The sequence below is a fragment of the Schistocerca nitens genome, chromosome 3 (genome assembly GCF_023898315.1).
Source record: "Schistocerca nitens isolate TAMUIC-IGC-003100 chromosome 3, iqSchNite1.1, whole genome shotgun sequence".
NCBI lineage: Eukaryota > Metazoa > Arthropoda > Insecta > Orthoptera > Acrididae > Schistocerca > Schistocerca nitens.
Window position 1 is genome coordinate 158,433,480 of NC_064616.1, and position 21,006 is coordinate 158,454,485.

The 21,006-nt window shown below is 41.7% G+C and overlaps 1 protein-coding gene across 1 annotated transcript in view; it reads left to right on the plus strand.

Annotated features, from left to right (window-relative positions):
- The window catches only part of LOC126248100 (dual specificity protein phosphatase 10), a 228,907-nt gene extending 222,814 nt beyond the window's left edge, over positions 1-6,093 (plus strand). Inside the window, exon 5 of the mRNA XM_049948771.1 lies at positions 3,804-6,093. Coding sequence (XP_049804728.1) covers positions 3,804-4,207 — 404 coding nt within the window. The 3' untranslated portion in view covers positions 4,208-6,093. The remainder of the gene's footprint in view (positions 1-3,803) is intronic.
- The last annotated feature ends 14,913 nt before the right edge of the window (positions 6,094-21,006 follow it).

Sequence of the window (21,006 nt, forward strand, 5' to 3'; positions counted from 1 at the left end):
GGTATATAAAATTGGTGTGCCGACAACTACAAAATTAAGAGATGTATGAAGCTGATGAGGCGCTTTACAACGTGAGGCACGCTGAATACGAAAATAGACTACGAAGATTGGAGACCTAACGTACACTAACCTAACCCTCTCCTGTAATGTTGCAGTGAGCCTCTTCTGCAGATTTGGCAGTTCTTAAGTGAATATTCCTTGTGATACGAGGATACACTTCATTGAGCACATACAGAAATGTATGCTCATACATTCTTAAGTAATTGATGTACTACTTGACGTCCGCCACTATAAGCTCACGTAACAAGTTCTGTTGAATGCTTTTATCGTGTCGTCGTAAAACCCACGGCTTCACCCAGGTATGTCCTCCCCCCCCCCCCCTTTCTCTTCGGCATGCGCACACAGTGCAGTTGTGGTACAAGCAACTGCAGCGGTTAATAAGTTGTCAGACATCTTGAACTTTGACGAAAAATAAGTGTAATACCCCTTCTAGCGCTACGTCAAAGAACTTTGTCAAATATATTTGACGGAATATTTGATCACATCTTTGACAAACAAATTTGATAGTCTAATACCGGCCTTAGCTTTGTATTGCTATAGAGAATTTAATGTGCCTAAGGAGTTGTAATCATAAGTTCTGCTGTGCCAGAGGACTGGGAAATAATTTACATTCTGAAAATATTTTCTCACATGTCAACCAATTTAAATAAATTCAGTTACTAAAGGTTCCTATAGAAATCGCTAGCGTAAATTAACTGGTTGCAATCAAAAGTCGCGTTCGGTTAAATTTTTCTACACATGTGGAAAAGACCCGATCATTAGGCACGCCACACAGGGTAGAGTAAAAATCGAACTTGACGTTACATGGTGATGGAATGTAGAATGTAGCAAAATTCTCAGAGTAGCCTAGACGTTGTCGTGAGACTACCGACCGGAAGGTGGTCCGGCAGTCTTTCAGAACGTGCCACGAGTTTTGTCGAGGGAGCCCTCTACGATATCAACTTCATAGCGGTGGTAGCTTAAGTTGGAAACAGTTACTCCAAGAAGTACTTTTTTCGCTGACTTCAAACTTGCTGATTTTTTTTGGTATGAAGTAGAGGAAAACTTCATTAGGGCCACATCGGGCTACTGGTTTCCTGCTTCTGATTTTCCCTATAAAGATTTAAACACGCAGAAAACTGTCGCTGCCACCTATTCATCCGAAGACCAGTATCAGTTGCAAAGCGATTTATAAAGATTGCTGTATTGTGTGGCAGGTGGCAGTTTACGCTAAATAACGAAAAGTGTGAGGTGATCCACATGAGTTCCAAAAGAAATCCGTTGGAATTCGATTACTCGATAAATAATAAAATTCTCAAGGCTGTCAATTCAACTAAGTACCTGGGTGTTAAAATTACGAACAACTTCAGTTCGAAAGACCACACAGATAATATTGTGGGGAAGGCGAGCCAAAGGTTGCGTTTCATTGACGGGACACTTACAAGGAAACCTCCCCATCGCACCCCCCACAGATTTAGTTATAAGTTGGCACAGTGGATAGGCCTTGAAAAACTGAACGCAGATCAATCCAGAAAACAGGAAGAAGTTGTGTAGAACTATGAAAAAAATAAGCAAAAATATACGAACTGAGTAGTCCATGCGCCAGATAGGCAACATCATGGATAGTGTGAACTAAGGAGCGCCGTGGTCCCGTGGTTAGCGTGAGCAGCTGCGGGACGAGAGGTCCTTGGTTAAAGTCTACCCTCGAGTAAAAAGTTTTTTCTTTATTTTCACAAAGTTATGGTCTGTCCGTTCATTGACGTCTCTGTTCACTGTAATAAGTTTTGTGTGTGTGTTTTGCGACCGCACCGCAAAACCGTGCGATTGTTATTGAAGTCGCGAGCTATATTTGCTGGATTCATATTGCCCACGGAATAAATCTCACGTATTTAATGCACTCTCGTCCAAAGTAGCGAACAGTCAACTGCCAGCCAGGGAGCCTCGTTAGCAGGAATACTTTCTTCCGTACGCTGTAATCGACTGACTTCGTGTGTTTCGATGTTTTAGGTGTAGCGTCCCCATACTACGGCGCAGTTACCTCGCATCGGACGGACAGATAATAATTGTCCGAAAATAAATTTTTCGGTTGAGGGTAGATTTGAACCGAGGACCTCTCGTTCCGCAGCTGCTCAGGCTAACCACGGGACCACAGCGCTTCTGAGCTCACGTTGTACTTGATGTTGCATATGTTGCACATGGGCTATTCAGTTTGTATATTTTGCTTATTTTTTTCATAGTTCCACACAACTTCTTCCTGTTTTCTCGATTGATCTGTGTTCAGTTTTTCAAGGCCTCTTCACTGTGCCAACTTATAACGAAGTCTGAGGGGGGGTGCGATGGGGAGGTTCCCTTGTTAGAAGATGCAACAAGTCCACTAAAGAGACAGCTTACACTACTCGTTCGTCCTCTGTTAGAATACTGCTGCGCGGTGTGGGATCCTTACCAGGAGGGTTTGAGGGAGGACATCGAAAGGGTGCAAAAAAAGGCAGCTCGTTTTGTATTATCACGTAATAGGGGAGAGAGTGTGGCAGATATGATACGCGAGTTGGGTTGGAAGTCACTAAAGCAAAGACGTGTTTCGTCGCGGCGAGGTCTATTTACGAAATTTCAGTCACCAACTTTCTCTTCAGAATGCGAAAATACCGGGTGATCAAGAAGTCAGTATAAATTTGAAAACTGAAGAAATCACGGAATAATGTAGACAGAGAGGTACAAATTGACACATGCTTGGAATGACGTGGGGTTTTATTAGAACCAAAAAATACAAAAGTTCAAAAATGTCCGATAGATGGCGCTTCATCTGATCAGAATACCAATAATTATCATAACAAAGTAAGACAAAGCAAACATTATGTTCTTTACAGGAAATGCCCAATATGTCCATCATTCCTCAACAAAAGCTGTAGTCCAGGAATAATGTTGTGAACAGCACTGTAAAGCATGTCCGGAGTGATGGTGATGCAGTGGCATCGGATGTTGTCTTTTAGCATCCCTAGAGATGTCGGTCGATCACGATACACTTGAGACTTCAGGTAACCCCAAAGCTAATAATCGCACGGACTGAGGTCTGGGGACCTGGGAGGCCAAGCACGACGAAAGTGGCGGCTGAGCACACGATCACCACCAAACGACGCACGCAAGAGATCTTTCACGCGTCTAGCAATATGGGGTGGAGCGCCATCCTGCATGAACATCGTCGTTCCAGCAGGTGTTTATCAGCCAGGCTGGGAATAATGAGATTCTGTAACATATCGGCGTACCTCTCAGCCGTCGCGGTAGCAGTTACTGAAGTTTTGCTGTCCAGCGCCATCTGTCGGACATTTTGTAAACTTTTTTGGTTCTAATAAAACCCCATGTCATTCCAAGCATGTGTCAATTTTTACCTCTCTATCTACATTATTCCGTGGTTCATTAAGTTCTCAAATTTATACTGACTTTTTGATCACCCTGTATTTTGTTGAGCCCAACCTACATAGGTAGGAATGATCATCAAAATAAAATAAGAGAAATCAGAGCTCGAACAGAAAGGTTTACGTGTTCGTTTTTCCCGTGCGCTGTTATAGAGTGGATTGGTATAGAGATAGTATGATTGTGGTTCGATGAACCCTCTGCCAAGCACTTAAATGTGAATTGCAGAGTCATCATGTAGATGTATTAAACATAGCACTCGTTCACTCTCAGGTACATGCACGCAACTTGCGGTCTGACGATTTGACGTTTTGAAATTGATAGTGCACGTTGTGAGGAACATAATACTGTTGCAGAGGAGGCGCGCAAGACGGGCACGAGCGTGCTGGTACACTGCCAAGCCGGCATCTCGCGCTCCGCCACCATCGCCATCGCCTACATCATGAAGCACAAGCTGCTGAGCATGGTGGACGCGTACAAGCTGGTAAAGTCGGCCCGGCCCATCATCTCGCCCAACCTCAACTTCATGGGCCAGCTGGTGGAGTTGGAGCAGTGCCTGAGTCAGCGGTCGTCGCCGGCTGCCGCCGCCAAGACGCCGGAGGCGGGCGCCGCCGCGGGGCTGGCTGTGGAGCCGGCACAGGAGCAAGCCGCCCCCGCAAGCGCCCCCGCCCCCACTGCCGCCATCGCCGCCGCACCGTCGTCCGCGCCGGCAGCCGCAGAGCCGCCCTGGAGCCGCCACAAGCCCGCGTGCGTCGCCTGAACACCATCGCCACGTCTCCGCCCGCACCGGAGCCACCGTGTCGTTTTTTAATCTAGTCGTTTCCTGTCATGAGAAAAAAGGCTGTGTTTACAAACTGTGTGTGTGTGTGTGTGTGTGTGTGTGTGTGTGTGTGTGTGTGTGTGTGTGTGTGTGTGTGTTTAGGGGGGCGTGCGCGGTGCGGCGGGACGCGGTTAGTGAGTCTTATCTCCGCCAGTGCTAGTGGCCGTTTTCTGCCTACTCGAACGCTCTCCAAAGAGTTGTGTAAGTACAAGGTGTATGTGTAGCCATGAAGAAGCTGGACGTGAGCTGTAAAGATTGCGCGTACTGACGCTGTGCAGTGAAGTGTCGTGGAGACCTGCTCCACCCTGGAAATACGTGTCGGAGCTTTAGAGCTTTAAAATTCCAAAACTTTTACTTTCCCCACAAAGTTTTCATTGTGCTATTTAGTTCGACAGCTCTTCTCGAAAGTGCATCTACTGGCAAATCTAGGTTTGTAGACAAAGTGTTAGTTTTGTAATAGCTGTGTTTGAAAGTTTCACAATAAGCTCTGTAGATTCCCGTATTCAGATTACCGTCTAGTGTTTGTGCTGGACGTGAGGATGTGTGGAATGTCTCTTTGGCCTGAAAATGTCTGTACCCATCTGTTCTAACAGAACATTTCTTTTACAGTTCCTCAATACTTCTAAACTCCTGTAACGGGTTGTCAGAGCCACACGTTTGCCACCCTGCGTATTGTAAGAGGACACCGTGGAGATTCTGTGGGGCTATAGAACGGCAGTGGTGTGCGAAAAACTGTTACGGTGAGATAGTAATGTCACAGATAGTGATTCGTATTACTGCTGTAAAGACTGGACCAGAGGATCCTGTACTTCAGATTGCTGGTAGCCTTCATTTTTACTCAGATTTTGTTGTAGCTGTATTTATTGACAAATAGAAAATTGATAAATGACCAGTGAATGTCACACGTATTTCAGAATATTTACAAAAGTATGCCTCAATATAGTGCCGAATCACATGGGTGTCCTCCGCAAGTGTGGCTGTGGCTGTACCTCTTGAGCTCTAGCATTTTTCTACAGACGTTACTTAGTCACGCTACTGTGAGTTGAATAACTTCACGATTTCACTCGAATATATTGTTGTAGAGTAATGTAACTGCTTTGTGCTGAAAGTAATGTTATTGTGCGTGACTGAAAAGAATGCATTTTTATTCTGAATTTTGACGAATGGGAACTAGTTTACTTAAAAATGAAAGCCTTTGGAGCTATATCAAAAATAGCTCAGAATGGTTTGTCAGGACTGTATTTCCCATAAGGTTAAACTGTACTTAGGCTGCGGAAGAGTTTATTTAAGCACTGTAACATAGTTAGAATATTCTGACCTTTTGGGTTATTAAGTGACGTTGTCCGTGATGTGACTGCAGATTTGTCAGCGTTGCTGTAGGCTTTAAAATGTATCGAACATTTTTCATTTCGCTTATGCCGTAATAAACTTCCTGTGGTGTGAATGCATTCTGTGGATCCACTATTGGGTGTATTACTGAAACCTTGGGTGTATAAGTTCTGAAGATGTTCAGAGTGATATGCTATGTAATAAGCCTTGTATGTAGGAATCATTTATTTAGTGAGGTGTGTAACTCTTCTTTTACCATCAAATGTGTATGCTTCATTGTATTGCCACAATTAATCAAAGATTCAGTATTTTTCATTGAAAATAGATGCACATATTTTGTTAAAACTGATTTTGTGCCTTCATCTGTCAGCTGAGTGATAAGATCTGCTGTACAGTGTATTTATATTTGGAAGTTGATTAGCTGTGTCTGCATGGTCGTCATTCCAGTGGAGAAATGTTTATAAATGTTAATTGAAATATAAAGTAATTTGATCTTACTGGGGCTTATTACTTAAATGTTTCACTTCCCATTCCTATGTTACAAAAAAAAAATTGTGTACATGCAATTTTCATTGTGGTTGCCCTAGTATTTTGAGTATCACATTGTTTACTTTTACATGACAAACATTTGAAAATGTATTTTAGTAGAAGGCTTCACAGAAGTTTGATGCTTTTGTGCATTATATCAAATGAATAGGTAAGTTTCCACAGCAACTTCAAGTGGTTTGACTTCCAGCACATGAAAATACTGAAAGCGTTTAATTTTGTTTGTTGTGCATCTGATCATTCAGCAATATCCTGTTACTTAAGAATGTGGGCTTATTTTAAAAAGTAAGATTGATTTTTGCATTAAATGTCTGAATGCACAAGGTAATGTACAGTTTTTAGTGTTACTCTGCTGAACTTGAGGTCATATGTAAATATTCATGCCAGTGAGCATTTAACAACCATCACTACCAGTGTTGAATTTGACATAAAGAAGGCATGTTTAAGTATCACTGAGACAGCTGCACACTGCATTCACTGTTCTCGGCAGGCATGCAAGTTTTGATCCTTACTAAGATTCTTACTTTGAGGCTACCCTTCTGTTTACAGAGATGCAGCAGATGTCTCGAAGATTAATCAAGAGGTAGAAAGTAAATTCCACAATGTCATAATTAATCAGGCATGAAGCCTCTGTCTGTCCAGTGTGCTCAGTGGGAGTGTGCCAACACACTTGTTTCAGGAATGTTCTCTCCTGTTGACAACATAGTGCATTAAACCTTCTTACTACATTTGGTAAAGAATGAAAGAGTAAACATTTTTCTTAGTGTTCCCCTTGTGTGTGTAAAGCGTCAGGGCTGATTTTCAGTGTCCACAATCACTTGTACATGAATTTGAACTGTCACTTGAAATTAGGCTTCACCAAAAATTCACTAATGCTCTGATAAAACTGTTTGCTATTAATCTGGGTGGTCTTGATTACCTTCTGGGAACCAGTGACATGTCTTTGAAATTCCCTTTTGGAATAGCTTTAATTCATGCAAGCACTTGGCATTTCCTTAAATTGTTCAGTGACTCTTATTGACGTTGCACACAAACTTGAGGCTTGATAGTGTCCTACAGTCCTTTCAGCCCTTGCTTACATTTGATTTTGTAGACTGATCAGTAAAACACCAACAAAAATGAGCATTGAGAGCCTGGCAGGATGTCACACTGTTTGCACTGCTCCAAAGCTTGAGGCCACACAGTGCACTAAGAATGCTTAAGTTATGTTTACTTAACTTGTAGCCAACAATGACAGTTAAGGTTCTTTGGAGATTGTTTGCACAATGCATACTGCTTACTAAAAAAGCTTGGTTTGCAACAGGAATCTCCTAAATTTCATCGGCAACTGCTAATTAAAATTCGGTAGCACAGATACTGCCATACGAATTGGTTTTGTACCTGATCTTCAGTTACTCTGAAAGAACTGAATTCCTCTGTAACATCAGCACTATCACTGTATGCTCCAATCATTCAGATAACTTGAAAAACCATGCTATGACACATTATGAAAGTTCTTTTTCTGTTTCTGCATGTGTTTGTCAATGATACCCAAGCCAAAGGTATTGACATTAGTCACCAATTTGACCTTAAATACACTATTAAGTTATTGCAAAGTCCCAAATGTAGACTCATACATTTTGTTGGTGTTAGATGAAGAGATGCTTCCTTAGTGTCTACAATGCAGTCCTTGATTTTGGCACAATTGAACTTACTGGGAATCATTTTGTCCATGTGGAGACTATTCTCAATTTGCAAATCCAAAAGCTCATGGAAGTCTAAATATGGTTTCTTCTTTGTTATAAAATGTGCTTTGCAAAACATTTTCCTACTTCTTCCAAAAATGTCAGCTTACAGGTTTTCCAGAAAATTTTCTCCTTGCCTGCTTAAGTGGGCTTGAATTGCTATATTTAAGAATTTTTTCTGTTAACAGAGCTTGTTAACTTTCACAAAATGGGCACCAAAATAATACCCCATTCATTAGAAATGTACTTCCCTTGTCATTGCTCACTTGTATACTCTGCACATCTGTACACATTGAACATCCCAGCTTACATTCCTTAGGCAGTAAAAACTCCTTTCATCATAGTCTATGTACTAAAATTCAGACAGATGTTTTAGAACTACAAATAACAAGGAATTACTACACATAACTTGCTTTAACATCAAATACCTGTGTTGAAACTATTTGTATATGACGTAGATGTCTGTTTTGTTTCATTCTTTCATGCCACATGGATCATTGCCTGTTGTTGAAACTCTGGAAATCTATCTACTGAAGCAATCTACTATGCTGAAAATCTACCCTTAAATTATTACCACAACTTGCACACCTATCACTTAATGTAATATGCCAGGCTTTCAAATAGAAAAGTAATTTGTAGAACTGTAGAAGTCAGTAGAACTGCTCATTGCATCTGCAACTTCACTAAGAACAAAACTGAGCTGCAATAATTAAGCTGGATGTGCCATAACATAAAAGTTCCTAACGGGACTGTGAACATACAAACCAAAGGTGACAATGACAAAGTAATAGGTATACTGTCTGCTTCACACTGCCACATTAGTGGATAAGAGGTGTTGCATCATTGAATGCAATTTCAACACAAGGTAGTGGGAAATGGTTTTTACTGTCTTGATTTCAGAAGAGTTAATTTGCGTCATCAGTGGGAGGAAGAAGAGTTTTGTTAAATTTCTGTGAACATGGTACACATCTCTTAACATCTCGAGTAGACATGCTGCCTGTTACATATGTCATACATTGTGATTTTATGCATGTTGTACAAATCAGCTTTATTAGTACATTTGTTTACAATTTTACAAAACGGATAAAACAAATTCTGAAGTACAAATCCATATACACAGTTTAAACAAAACTTGTTGCTAGCTTTGATAAGATACACAATAGGTTGTGGCTGTACTTAAATTTGAAATTGTTTAATAGAAGAAATGAGTTGGCATTCTGGCTTAGATATGTGATGGTCCCTTCCATTATACCTTCTGAGTGTGTGGTTACATCTGTTGTCTTGACAGTGATGATACTTAAATTGAAACCTAATTAATGAATGCATTAAAGTTTCCAAACTAACAGTGAACATTGGCAGTCAATTTTAAATGTTGGTAATCTGTCAGGTGGAAGAGCTCGGGAAAACTTAAAGCCTTCACCTGAGGCAGCGAAAGAAATGTCAAATCTTCATGTATTGTGTGTTGCAAAATGGTATAAAAAAGAGCTACATAGTTAAATTATCTGACTGATTTTAGTGTTGTAGAAACATTGAGTGCTTTTGCTTTGTTCGTATATTTATCTCCACTTTGTGTGGGATATAGCATCAGATTCAATGTGCTTTTGTGTTGTACACTATGTACTGCTGATTAGTCTGATATGGAGCCAGTCATATTCTAGCATATGGTCACTCCTGTTCGTATGCTGCATGTAGTGCTCAAGATACTTCATCTAGGAGTCAGTCAGCTTGTCTGCGTATTAACTGTTCTACATCCTGGGTGCCTAAACTCTTGCCCCAAGGCATAGTAGATAAGTGTTCAGGTGTGCCATTCTCACAACAGGCAGAAGTGTCTGTTTTAGGCCAGACCTGTGGAGATGAACAGGATGTGGGTCATGGAACTTGAGAAAGTGCATAATTCCATGTATTGGATTTATGTATTTGTTCATCCACTCCCGTATACTAGGGAAGAAGAGTACACGTGACTATCGGTTGTCCCATTGTCTGCCATGTATCAATTCTCCCATTGATTAGTTGCCCTTTGTTGAAATGTATCTAAAATGACATTGTGCAGTAACTTGACATATGCCTGATGACATGTACCTCATATTCATTGCTACATTTTTCTCATTGTGTGGGTGATTTAACAATGCTAGATTGAAGTCATAGCTAATGTTCTACGTGTTACAAAAAAGCATTGAGAATAACAGAATGAGGATAATGAAACTGAGGTACTGCAGTGAGAAAACGTTAATACAGTGTACCCAATCAAAATAGTGGGGGTGGCATCCACCTGCATTCTCCTCAAATACAACCAAGCATATTCTGAAGTGTATTCTATCATGACTGTACTTGAATTGTTGCCTAAAAATACTTTAGAAATAAGCTGCTAGACATACAACAGTTATATAAGACCCCTGAATGAATACTCCCGGCATTATTAATTTCTTTATCCCTAGATAACCCCCTAACCTAACAAAATGCACACATTCTTTGGCTTGTTTCTATATACCAGTCTGACATTTGATGGAAATGACAAGCTGCTGCTCATACATCAGTATTAAACACACATCCATGAGGCTGCCAGTGTGCAGCAGTAAACACAACAGTATAGCACATAAAAATTTGTATTTTTGTAATAAAGTGAGAAATTGGCTTCTTGCTGAACTGAAAGATTTGAGAGCTGGCATCATTGGAGAAGGAAACCTTATGTCAGGATGCAAGACTTTGTAAGAGTCTGTGACAATTAGTGTTACTCCTTGTTGCTGCTTATGTTTGGCATAAAAACGAATTTTGTGCAGACTCCACTAAAGGTTAACTGTAATGTTGGGTTGCTCAGTGGGGGCTTTCTGCTTTGTTCATGAAGATGCTATCATGCTCTTGACTCATGGACTCTGCACTCACTAGAAATACCTTACATTTCCAATACAGCCAAGCAGGTGAGACGGTGTAATAATGAAGTACTTGGTTATGAAATATTTCACACGTCTGGCTTAGATGACAGTATAGACCTATACAGTACAACTTAGTGTGTAAAATGTAGTGTGCAGTACATTTAAAATAACAAGTGCTTTGGAGTTTCTGAAGGTAAAAGGGTGCAAAATTTACCATTAACTGTCAGCATTAAAAAAGATGCAAAAGTGTTTGAATAAAATGTGAGATGAATCAGTAGATGGCCCTCTATACACACTTCCCATCAGAGGATACGCTTAAAAGAGGGGAGGGGAAGAAGAGAGGTGTGGTATCTTCCCATTTGTCATTATAGTGGTGTCTGTGTTGAGTTCGAAATTTCCTACACTCTTAACTTTCAAGCCAAGTCATATCCCAAATGATGAAATAGTTAGCACTGACACAGAAAAAAATCCTAATCCCAGTTGATTGTGCTAATCCAGTAGTATGGACGAAGTTCCATAACATTTTTCAAAATGCTAGACTGTCTAAATTTACCATAATGGAAGGGATTAAAGTTGTAGCAAAGATGCTTGGTGTGATTCTCCGGGTGACCTGGTCAAAACCTGAATCTCTGCAAAATTTAGCATATCTAGGTTTATGCAGTGTCACTCTGTGTATTGGCAAGTTCACAACATTAACACTTTCGCTGCGGCTGACGCTTATAAGCGTCCGCGCTCACTGTCGGATTACTATTCTAGTTGCAGCGTCTAAGCTAGCATCAAAGCGTGTAAACTTTTCTTTTGTGTGGTCAGTTGTCGAACATACATTGGTTCGTAATGGCGGTTATTGAACACACCTGGACCTTCCAATGTGAAAAGGAGCAGGAAAAGTGTTAAACTGAGAGAGGAACAGTTACTTAGTGTACGAGGGCTATTCGGAAAGTAAGGTCCGATCGGTCACGAAATGGAAACGACTATGAAAATCCGATAAAGCTTTGCACAGATGTGTTGGGTAGTGTCTCTAGTATAACCCCAGTTAGCATCACGTCGCTCTTCTCATTTCTGAGCTCGCAGTGAGTGCGTAAAGATGTCTAGAAAATAGTGTCTGCCGCCAAGTACGAGGGCCTGGTAAGAAATTTCTCCTGAAGCTATGCAGCTAACATTACATAACTGTCGTGCTGTTTCTTCTTCAAGACAATTCTCAGCCGCATTCTGCAGGGGCAATGAAGATGCTCCTGCATCGTTTTCAAATGGAAATGTGAGATTACCCACAATACAGCCCGTAATTGTCTCCCTCTGCGTTTCAGCTCTGGTCACATGAACCGCTGGTTATGAAGACAACATTTCGGCACAAGACAACGAGCCGTAGGCCAGCGTAGAGAATTGGCGGAGAGCACTGGCGGCTGCCTTCTATAGCGAGGGTATTGGAAAGTTGGTACAACGCTACGATACACGTCTAAGTCGGGTCGGCGACTATGGAGATAAGTAGCTGCAAGGTGTATCTAACTGTTGCAAATAAAACATTTTTGATTTTTACCGTGGTTTCCATTTCGCGACCTATCGGACCTTACTTTCCGAATAGCCCTCGTACTAGACGACAGTGATTTTCTGTGTAGTGAGAACGAGGCATAAAACGGATATTGTCATTTAGAGGCAGCAGAAGAATTGCAGAGTGATGATAGCGTGGAAACACAGCTTTCGAATCTGTATCGTGACAGTTCCAAATCTGGCTATACGGATCACGACGATTGTGTGGAAATCGACAACGAAAAAGAGCCAGACCCGTCACACGGAGATAATCCAGGTAATTCCTGACATAAAGAACCACATAATATGTAGTATCACCCATTTATGGAGGAAGAAGTTCGGCAAATACATCCCGTTGTCAGTTCTCCTATGGATTTCTTCAGATTATTGGTAACAGACGAAGTGTTGCAACTTGTAATTGACGAAACGAACGATAATGCAGTCAACATATTTCTGAGCGAAAATATAAAAGAGGGATCTAGGGTCTGTAAATGGAAACCTCTAAGTATAGGCGGATTACTAGTTTTCCTGGGTGTTTCGTTACATATGGGTAACGTTAAATATCCGCGATTACAAGACTACTGGAAGAAAGAACCGCTGTTTCAGAATAGAGGAATAGCGATGAGTATAAGCAGAGACCGGTATTTGATCATATTACGCTCTCTGCATTTTGCAAAAAATCCACTTCCAGGAAACCCGAAACCAGACGATCGTTTATATAAGATAGGTCTATATTGGATTATTTTAACACGAGAATGTCTCAAGTGTATTACCCGAGCAGAAATTTATCAACAGATGAATCAATGATTCTTTGGAGGGGAAGATTGTCATTTAGACAATACATAAAAGCAAATGTAATAAATATGGCATTAAGAAGTACATGCTCAACAACCTAGACGGTTTTATAAATAAGTGCGCTGTGTGCGCAGGAAGTACTAGAGATATGGGGGGAAAAGATCACGCTGAAAAGGTCGTTTTGCATTCGATGGCAGAAAAGCTGCATGTTGGTCATCACATTTACTTGGACAATTATTGTAACAGTTTTCATTTAGCTACAGCTCTGTTGAACCTAAAAGCACTTTTCACAGATACTATGAAATTAAATAGGAAATATACCCCCGAAGACGTTGTATCGGCAAAACTTGGGAGGGTAGAGAAAATTGCGCGGTATTCTAATGGACTTATGATTGGAAAATGGATGGATCGACGAGATGTTTCCTACATTTCCACAGAACATCTAAATGTTGTGGAGCAAATGACGAATGCGCGCCAGCAAATAGTCACGAAACCTTTGCCTATTATTAGGTACAATACGTGTATGTCTGGGACTGATAAACAAGATCAGATGTTATCGTATTACTTATGTGAACGAAAGACTATCCGCTGGCCAAAAAAAACTATTCTTTCTTGTCATTGACATGCTTGTTTTAAATTCTCTGTATCTGTACAACAAATACTCCGGAAATAAAATGACGTTGCAAGATTACAGAATGAAAATTATAAAGGGTTTCCTTCCATCAATGGACGTGCCACGATATGTGAGCAAGAAACATCACAAAAACACGTTGTGCAAAACCGGGAAGCTACTGCATGGAAGAAGCAAGTTATGAGGAAGCGCGGAACAAGGCAAGCTCACTGATACACCATACGAGTGTACAACCTGCACAGACAAACCTGGATACTGCTTGAACTGCTGTATAATTTCCCTCCCATAAGTAGCAAAAACGCGATAATATCGGGGAAATTCCGTTTACCAAAGACAACTTCCTTTATTACTTTTAACATTCAATGGTTTCTTTTTATGACGTGAAAGGTTAGAACTTTTTTTCACGAGTACTCAGAAAATTAGGTTTTCTTTTGTGTTAAGTCGACTTATTTCTTATTGCGTTGTAAAGCGTTCACTTCAGCTTTTTGCGAAAGAATTTGTTGCGCTAAATTTGTTTTAATAGCACCGAAACTGTAGTGATGGGGAACACGAGAGAAGCCTCGACGTAGGGTATGTTTCGCTTACTAATTTCTACACATCCGGGCGTCCCCTGGGCGTCTATCATAACTGTAGACGGCTAATTCTCTCATACCAGGTGCAAACATGCTACTAAATTGACGACCTCTATCTGAGTCAATCTTAAAAAATGCGCATTTGAAGTAAATATAATTTCAAATGAATCCAGTTTCCTTTTTCCTTTTTTTTTCTTTCTTAAGAATTTGCGTTTTGGAATCCAAATTTTTTCTGAATGCAGTGGATTTGTTGCTTGTTTGAATTGTATTTTTTGTTAAATTATCAACAAGTCACGAACATTTGAATGACGGACCCCTATAGGTATGAGACAACAGACAGACTTTAAAACATGAACACAGTACTGTCGAAGCTTATTTGAAGTAATGCATCTAAGGTGTCATCATTAAATCAGTATAGAACATGATCCTACAGATCTTACAAGGTCTTGACGTCAGCCTGTAGCTCAGGTGTGCTTAGGAGCGTCGGCTCCGAGCGGTACCTGCCGTTTCAGTGTTACCGGCCCGCACTCGCACGTTGCCGGGCCGCAGCGAAAGTGTTAAATGTTAGTGAAAGAAAGTATAGTAATGAGTAGTTTGGTAATGGATCAGTGCTCAGGATACTATTTGGAGGAGACCTCCCATTCTCGCAGACACCTTAAGATAACTAGAGAATGCTGCTGTGGTGCCTGAGTTCTAGTGTCTTGTACACCTCATTAGACAGGGCAGTGGCTTTCCCTCTGCCGACATTTCAGTTCATTGTAACATTAAATATCTCCTGTAATTAATCCTTGTGTGTTACACAACCACGGAAACATTTGTAGTTTCCTGCCAAATTATCACATGTGGTGGTACATTTATCTATAAGAGATTTTTCAAAAATAATTAAAAATATACCCATCAAAGGGAAGACTGATGTACGATGTAATCTACATCGTCTTCTAACTCTGTCACAGGGTGGTTTTCACCAAGGCTATTCCACTGCTGATGATTTGACTTGCCTGGAGTCTGCTATCCAGACGGCTTTCAACTGACATCATCACGTTATTGCTGTCTTCTTCGACCTGCAAAAGGCTTTGAGATCACATAATAATGCCATATTCTTACTCATTACATGAGTGGGATCTCCAGGGCCTGCTTCGGATTTTTGTCCAGAACTTAGTCACACCATACTTTCCAGGTTCTTGACACTACTTCCCACAGTATCCTCCAAATCGAAGAGAGAGTGTGGTCCCACAGGGTCCTACATTAAGTGCCCCCCTCTTTTTAGTAGCCATCAATGGTCTTGCAGCAGGTGTGGTGTCTTCATTATCATCCTCCTTGCACACTGACAATTTTTGCTTTTACTATTGCTCCTCTAGTATGGGTGTTCCAGAACGCAACTGCATGGTGCCATTCAAAAGGCACAGTTGTGGTCCCTCACGCATGGCTCTTAGTTTTCCACTGGAAAGGCTCGCATCATGCTCTTCTGTCACCATCCTACTGTTCATTCACAACCAGAACTTTACTCGATGACCAGTTGCTCAATGTAGTGTTGACTTAATACTTCTCGGGACTGGTCTTCAATGCCTGGCTGATGTGGCTTCCCCATCTGCTCTAGCTTAAGCAAAGGTGTTGGCTACACCTGAATACACTTTGCTGCCTCAGTAACATCAGCTGGGGATGCAGACTGCACTTCCCTTCTGCAGCTTTACAAATCCCTGATCTTGTCCCATCTTGATTATGGCAGTCTGTCATATGGTTCGGTATCGCCCTCAGCATTGCGGTCACTGGACCCAATACACCACTGTGGTGATAGACTTCCAACAGGAGCCTTTCGAACTAGCCCTGTGAACAGCCTACTTGTGGAGGCTGGGGTCCCTTCACTACAGATCAGGTGCCAACAACAGCTACTCAGTTTATTATGCTATACGTGTTTGCAGCTACCCAAAACTGGAGTCACAACTGCAGTCCAACTACAATGTCTTTGCTCTGAACTCAAACTGCCGCACTGTTGCCTTTCGTTATAGAGCAATCACGTACATCATCATGGCGTGTACCTCGACCTTGATTTATACTTCAGACTGCAAGATTCAGTTGATCCACAGTGTTTCGCCAACTTTTCCTGGCTGTCCTTCATGCATTCTGAGGTTCGGAAAAGGTCTACACTGATGGCTCAACAATTGGTGGATGAACTGGTTTGCATACACATATGCAAGGTGCAGTAAACTCCTTACCAAATGGACGCAGTGTCTTCACTGGTGATTTGGTAGCCATCAAACAAGCCCTTAGTCATGCTTTTTCTTGCACTGGCAAGATGCTTCTAATCTGCAGCGACTCCCTGCACAGCCTTCAGGCTATAGACCAGTGCTACCCTCGTCACTCGTTAGTCACGACGATCCAGGATCTTCTTTCTGATCTCCATTAAGCTAGAGAGCCAATCGTCCTTGTTTGGACTCCTGGACATGTGGGAACCTAGGGAATGAACTTTCCGACCACTTGGCCAAGCTGGCTACCGGGATGCCGATTTTGGAAATGGTGGTCCCAGAATTGGACGTTCGGTCAACTCTGTGCCATCAATTGTTTCCATTCGTCTCTGCAAGGTCGGGTTCTTTGGACTTCCTGACTTTTTTGGCCCAGGGGTCCCCTGATGGCTCTTGCTCGGTGGTCTCGTCTGGCCCCTACCCTTCCCATCTTTTTATTCTTCTTGTTCTTTTATGTTTGTCGTTTTTAGTGTTTCATCATTCTTAAAATTTTATCATTTTGTTTATGTTGCCCGTTTTCTTGGGGTAGTGGGGGTGCAGAAGGTGTGTCTTCCACCTCATACCATGCTCCATGGACCTCCCAACCTACCTCTTGGACAGAGCGGCTGGTCCAGCTTACCCCTCTCACTCACTTCTTACATCTCCATGGTTTTATCTCTGTGTTATTGTATCTTGTTTACAATCGGGCTTCCCAGGATTTGACTTTCGTATCCTTCTTCTGAGTATTATTCCTGGGTCTTTACAGATAAGATGAAGGGACCGATGACCTCACAGTTGGACCTTTTAACTCCAACAACCACTCAACCTGCATCTACGTCTACATATTGAGCAAGCCACTGTACTACTACTACAACTACTACTGGTTATTTCCGTTCCTGTTCTACTCGCTAATACAGAGAGAGAAAATTTACTTTCATATGCCGCTGTATGACTCCTAATTTCAGGTATCATCTTCGTGGTTCTTATGCAAAAGATACGTTTGCAGCAGTAGAATCGTCCTCCAGTCAGCTTTAAATGCCGGTTGTCTAAATTTTCTCAAGTGTTCCTCTAAAACAACGTCACCTTCCGATTCCCACTTGAGTTCCCGAAGCATCCATGTAACATCGGAAAGTTGTTTGAACTTATTGGTAGTAAATCTAGAACCCCGCCTCTGAATTGCTTCGTTATCTCCTTTAAATGCGACGTGGTGCATGCTGTGTTGGCAGAAGAGCCAACACCGTGTTGCTAGGGGAGGCCGAAATGCACGCGTTTGATTACACGCAGACTGGCGTGAGGTCTGGAACAGTTAAATGTAATTAATATAGCCAATAAGGTACGCTGTTGCTGGAATGCTTAACTTTAATCCATAATCGGTGTACATCGCTCTTGACGGTACATTAATAATAAGCTCAATATAACTGGTAATGGCGCCTTGCTAGGTCGTAGCAAATGACGTAGCTGAAGGCTATGCTAACTATCGTCTCGGCAAATGAGAGCGTATTTGTCAGTGTAGCATCGCTAGCAAAGTCGGCTGTACAACTGGGGCGAGTGCTAGTAAGTCTCTCTAGACCTGCCGTGTGGCGGCGCTCGGTCTGCGATCACTGACAGTGGCGACACGCGGTCCGACGTATACTAATGGACCGCGGCCGATTTAAAGGCTACCACCTAGCAAGTGTGGTGTCTGGCGGTGACACCACAGTGCGGGTCCCAGACACTCGAGCACTACTCAAGAATAGGTCGCACTAGTGCCCTATATGTGGTATCCTCTACAGATGAACCACACTTTCCTGTAATTTTCCCAGTCGACTAAGGTCAGTCACTTGCCTTCCCTACCATAATACAATATTATGGATTGTTTTTCCTACTCATCCGCATTAACTTACATTTTTCTGCATTTAGAGCTAGCATCATTCATTAGACCACTACAAAGTTTGTGTAACTCATTTCATATCTCCCTATAGTGACTCAACCTCGACGCTTTCCTGTACACCACAGCATCATCAGCAAACAACTGCAGATTGCTGCCCACTCTATCCACCAGAAAATTTATGTATATAGAAACTAACAGATGACCTGTCACACTTCCCTGGGGCATAGCTGACGATGCCCTTGTCTCTGATGAACACTTTCCGTCGAGTTCTATTATTTAGGAATTCTTCGTGGAACTCTTCTTTCTGGGAGCGTTCGTTAACAGCCTACAGTGGGGCACTCTGTCAAATGCTCCTCGAAAATCTAGAAATACGGGAACTGCCTGTTCCTCTTCATCCATATTTCGCAGTATATCATGTGAAAAAAGGACAAGCTGAGTTTCGCATGAGCGATGTTTTCAATACCATACTGATTCATGGACGTAAGCTCTTTCACTCTCAAATAAATTTGTGATACTCGGAACTCAGAATATGTTCTAGAATTCTGTAGCAAACAGATGTAAAAGATATTGGTCTGTAATTTTGCGCGTCCGTTCTTTTACCCTTCTCACATACAGGGGGTCACCTGCGCTTTTTTCCAGTCGTTTGGTCTTTGCGCTGGGCGAGAGATTAGCAATAAATGCAAGCTAAGCAAGGGACCAGTGCCGTAGAGTACTGTTTGTAAAACGGAATTGGAATCCTGCCCGGACCTGGCGACTTATTTGTTTTGAACTATATCAGCTGTTTCTGTGTGCCGGGGACGATTCTTTGTGTGCCGTTCATACGGGACTCTGTGCGATGGCCAAACGACAGTATGTCTGTATGATTCTTCTATGTGAAGAATTTCCTAAATACGAAATTTAAAACTTCTCTAATAAACCACGCAAGTATACAGCAAAAATTTAATATTTTGGGACACTTACTGTATAACTGTAAGGAGAATGCAATTTAGAGCAAAGTGAATGTATATCATTCTTCCAGAAAGTGTCCTTTGTGACTGAAACTGTGTTCAGCTGCCAAGCTAGTATCAAGATTTTTGAAATATAAGTATGAAATTTTGAAAGCTCGGAAAGCACATTTGCTATAATTTTAAATGATCCGGAAAGGGCATCAAACATTAAACATATATAAGAATTTTGACATTTGATATAATGGAGGCCTGGCTATCACAAACTCTGCATTTCACTAGACTAAGATTTAACATGTCAAATTCTTTGTGGCAGAAGAAATTAAGAGCGAAACATTGAGCTATTCACATAACTTACAGGAATACAGCCAAATGACGTCGGCGACAGCCGCTGATATTTCGACTGGAGCACACCCTGTCATTTTCGAGACATGACTGCAGCAAGTAAGCACTTTGCAAGGAATTTAAAACTTCGGTTTTTGGAGAAAACGCACACACACACACACACACACACACACACACACACACACACACACACACACAAACACAAAACTACAGGTGAAGTAGCATTAACTCTGTCTCTCTTACTTTTTTGGCAAAGGAGAGAGCAGGATTCCATGCAGAATTTAAATTAAAACCACCATCTCTATTTATATGGTCACTTGCTAATTTAATTTCAACTGCTTCCTTGGTAACACTATCCCAATAACTGGAAGTGCGTACCAAAGTCTCTGTTCTTGTATTCCATAGGATCACGGGTGCCAAGACACTGTTATGCAGTGGCGGATTTTTTCAGCTCAGTACACCGGTCCTCCACAGTCCTGGTAGTATGACCAACATATGACGTGCCACAACTGCAAGGATTACGGCAGACACCCACCTTACACAAACCAAGGTAATCCTTTACGGAACCTAAAAGGATCCCAGTCTTAGATGGTGGTCGAAAACCACACTTCACATCATATTTGCGCAAAACACGACCAACCTTGTTTGGCATAAGGCAAAAAGTCTGTAGACTTCGATGCCACCTTAATATTATCACTACTCATCCGGTGCACAGTCAATCGATATCGAGGCCAAACAACAGAAGTATCATCTACATACATGATAAAAAAACACGCCGGTTTCAAAGCTGCCGACTCCAAGGCACATTCCTCGAAGTCACCCATTAACAAATTGTCAATAATAGATGGCAACGGGCTTCCTATCACAACTCAATCTGGATTATCGTAAGACTGTCACTGGGTACTTTCTTTCACTGACCAGTACTATGAGCAGACAGATTGAGTTACAATGGGAAGCACATTGTCACATATTATTGCCAATTTTCTTATGGAAGACTTGGAATGTGCCTTGGTTTCGGCAGCTTGAAACCTGTGTGTTTTCAGGTATGTAGATGGTACTTTTGTTGTTTGGCATCAGGGCAATGAAAATGTGAACGACTTTTCAGAACACCTGAATTCAGTTCACCTGAATATTTTTTTTAATGGATGACCTCAGCAGTTCGGTCCCATAGTCCTTAAAACAAATTTCCAAAATTTACTACTACGTTGCTAATATGATCACTAACTCAAGATTATTTTGCAAGAAGTGGGTAGAAAGTTGACCCATATACATTAACCTCTTAGCGCCAGGCGTCGCGAATTCGCATCATACCAGTGCCACTGTAATAAGTGTAACTGGAGCTGTTCTCGAGCGCCAGTGCCTAGAACGAC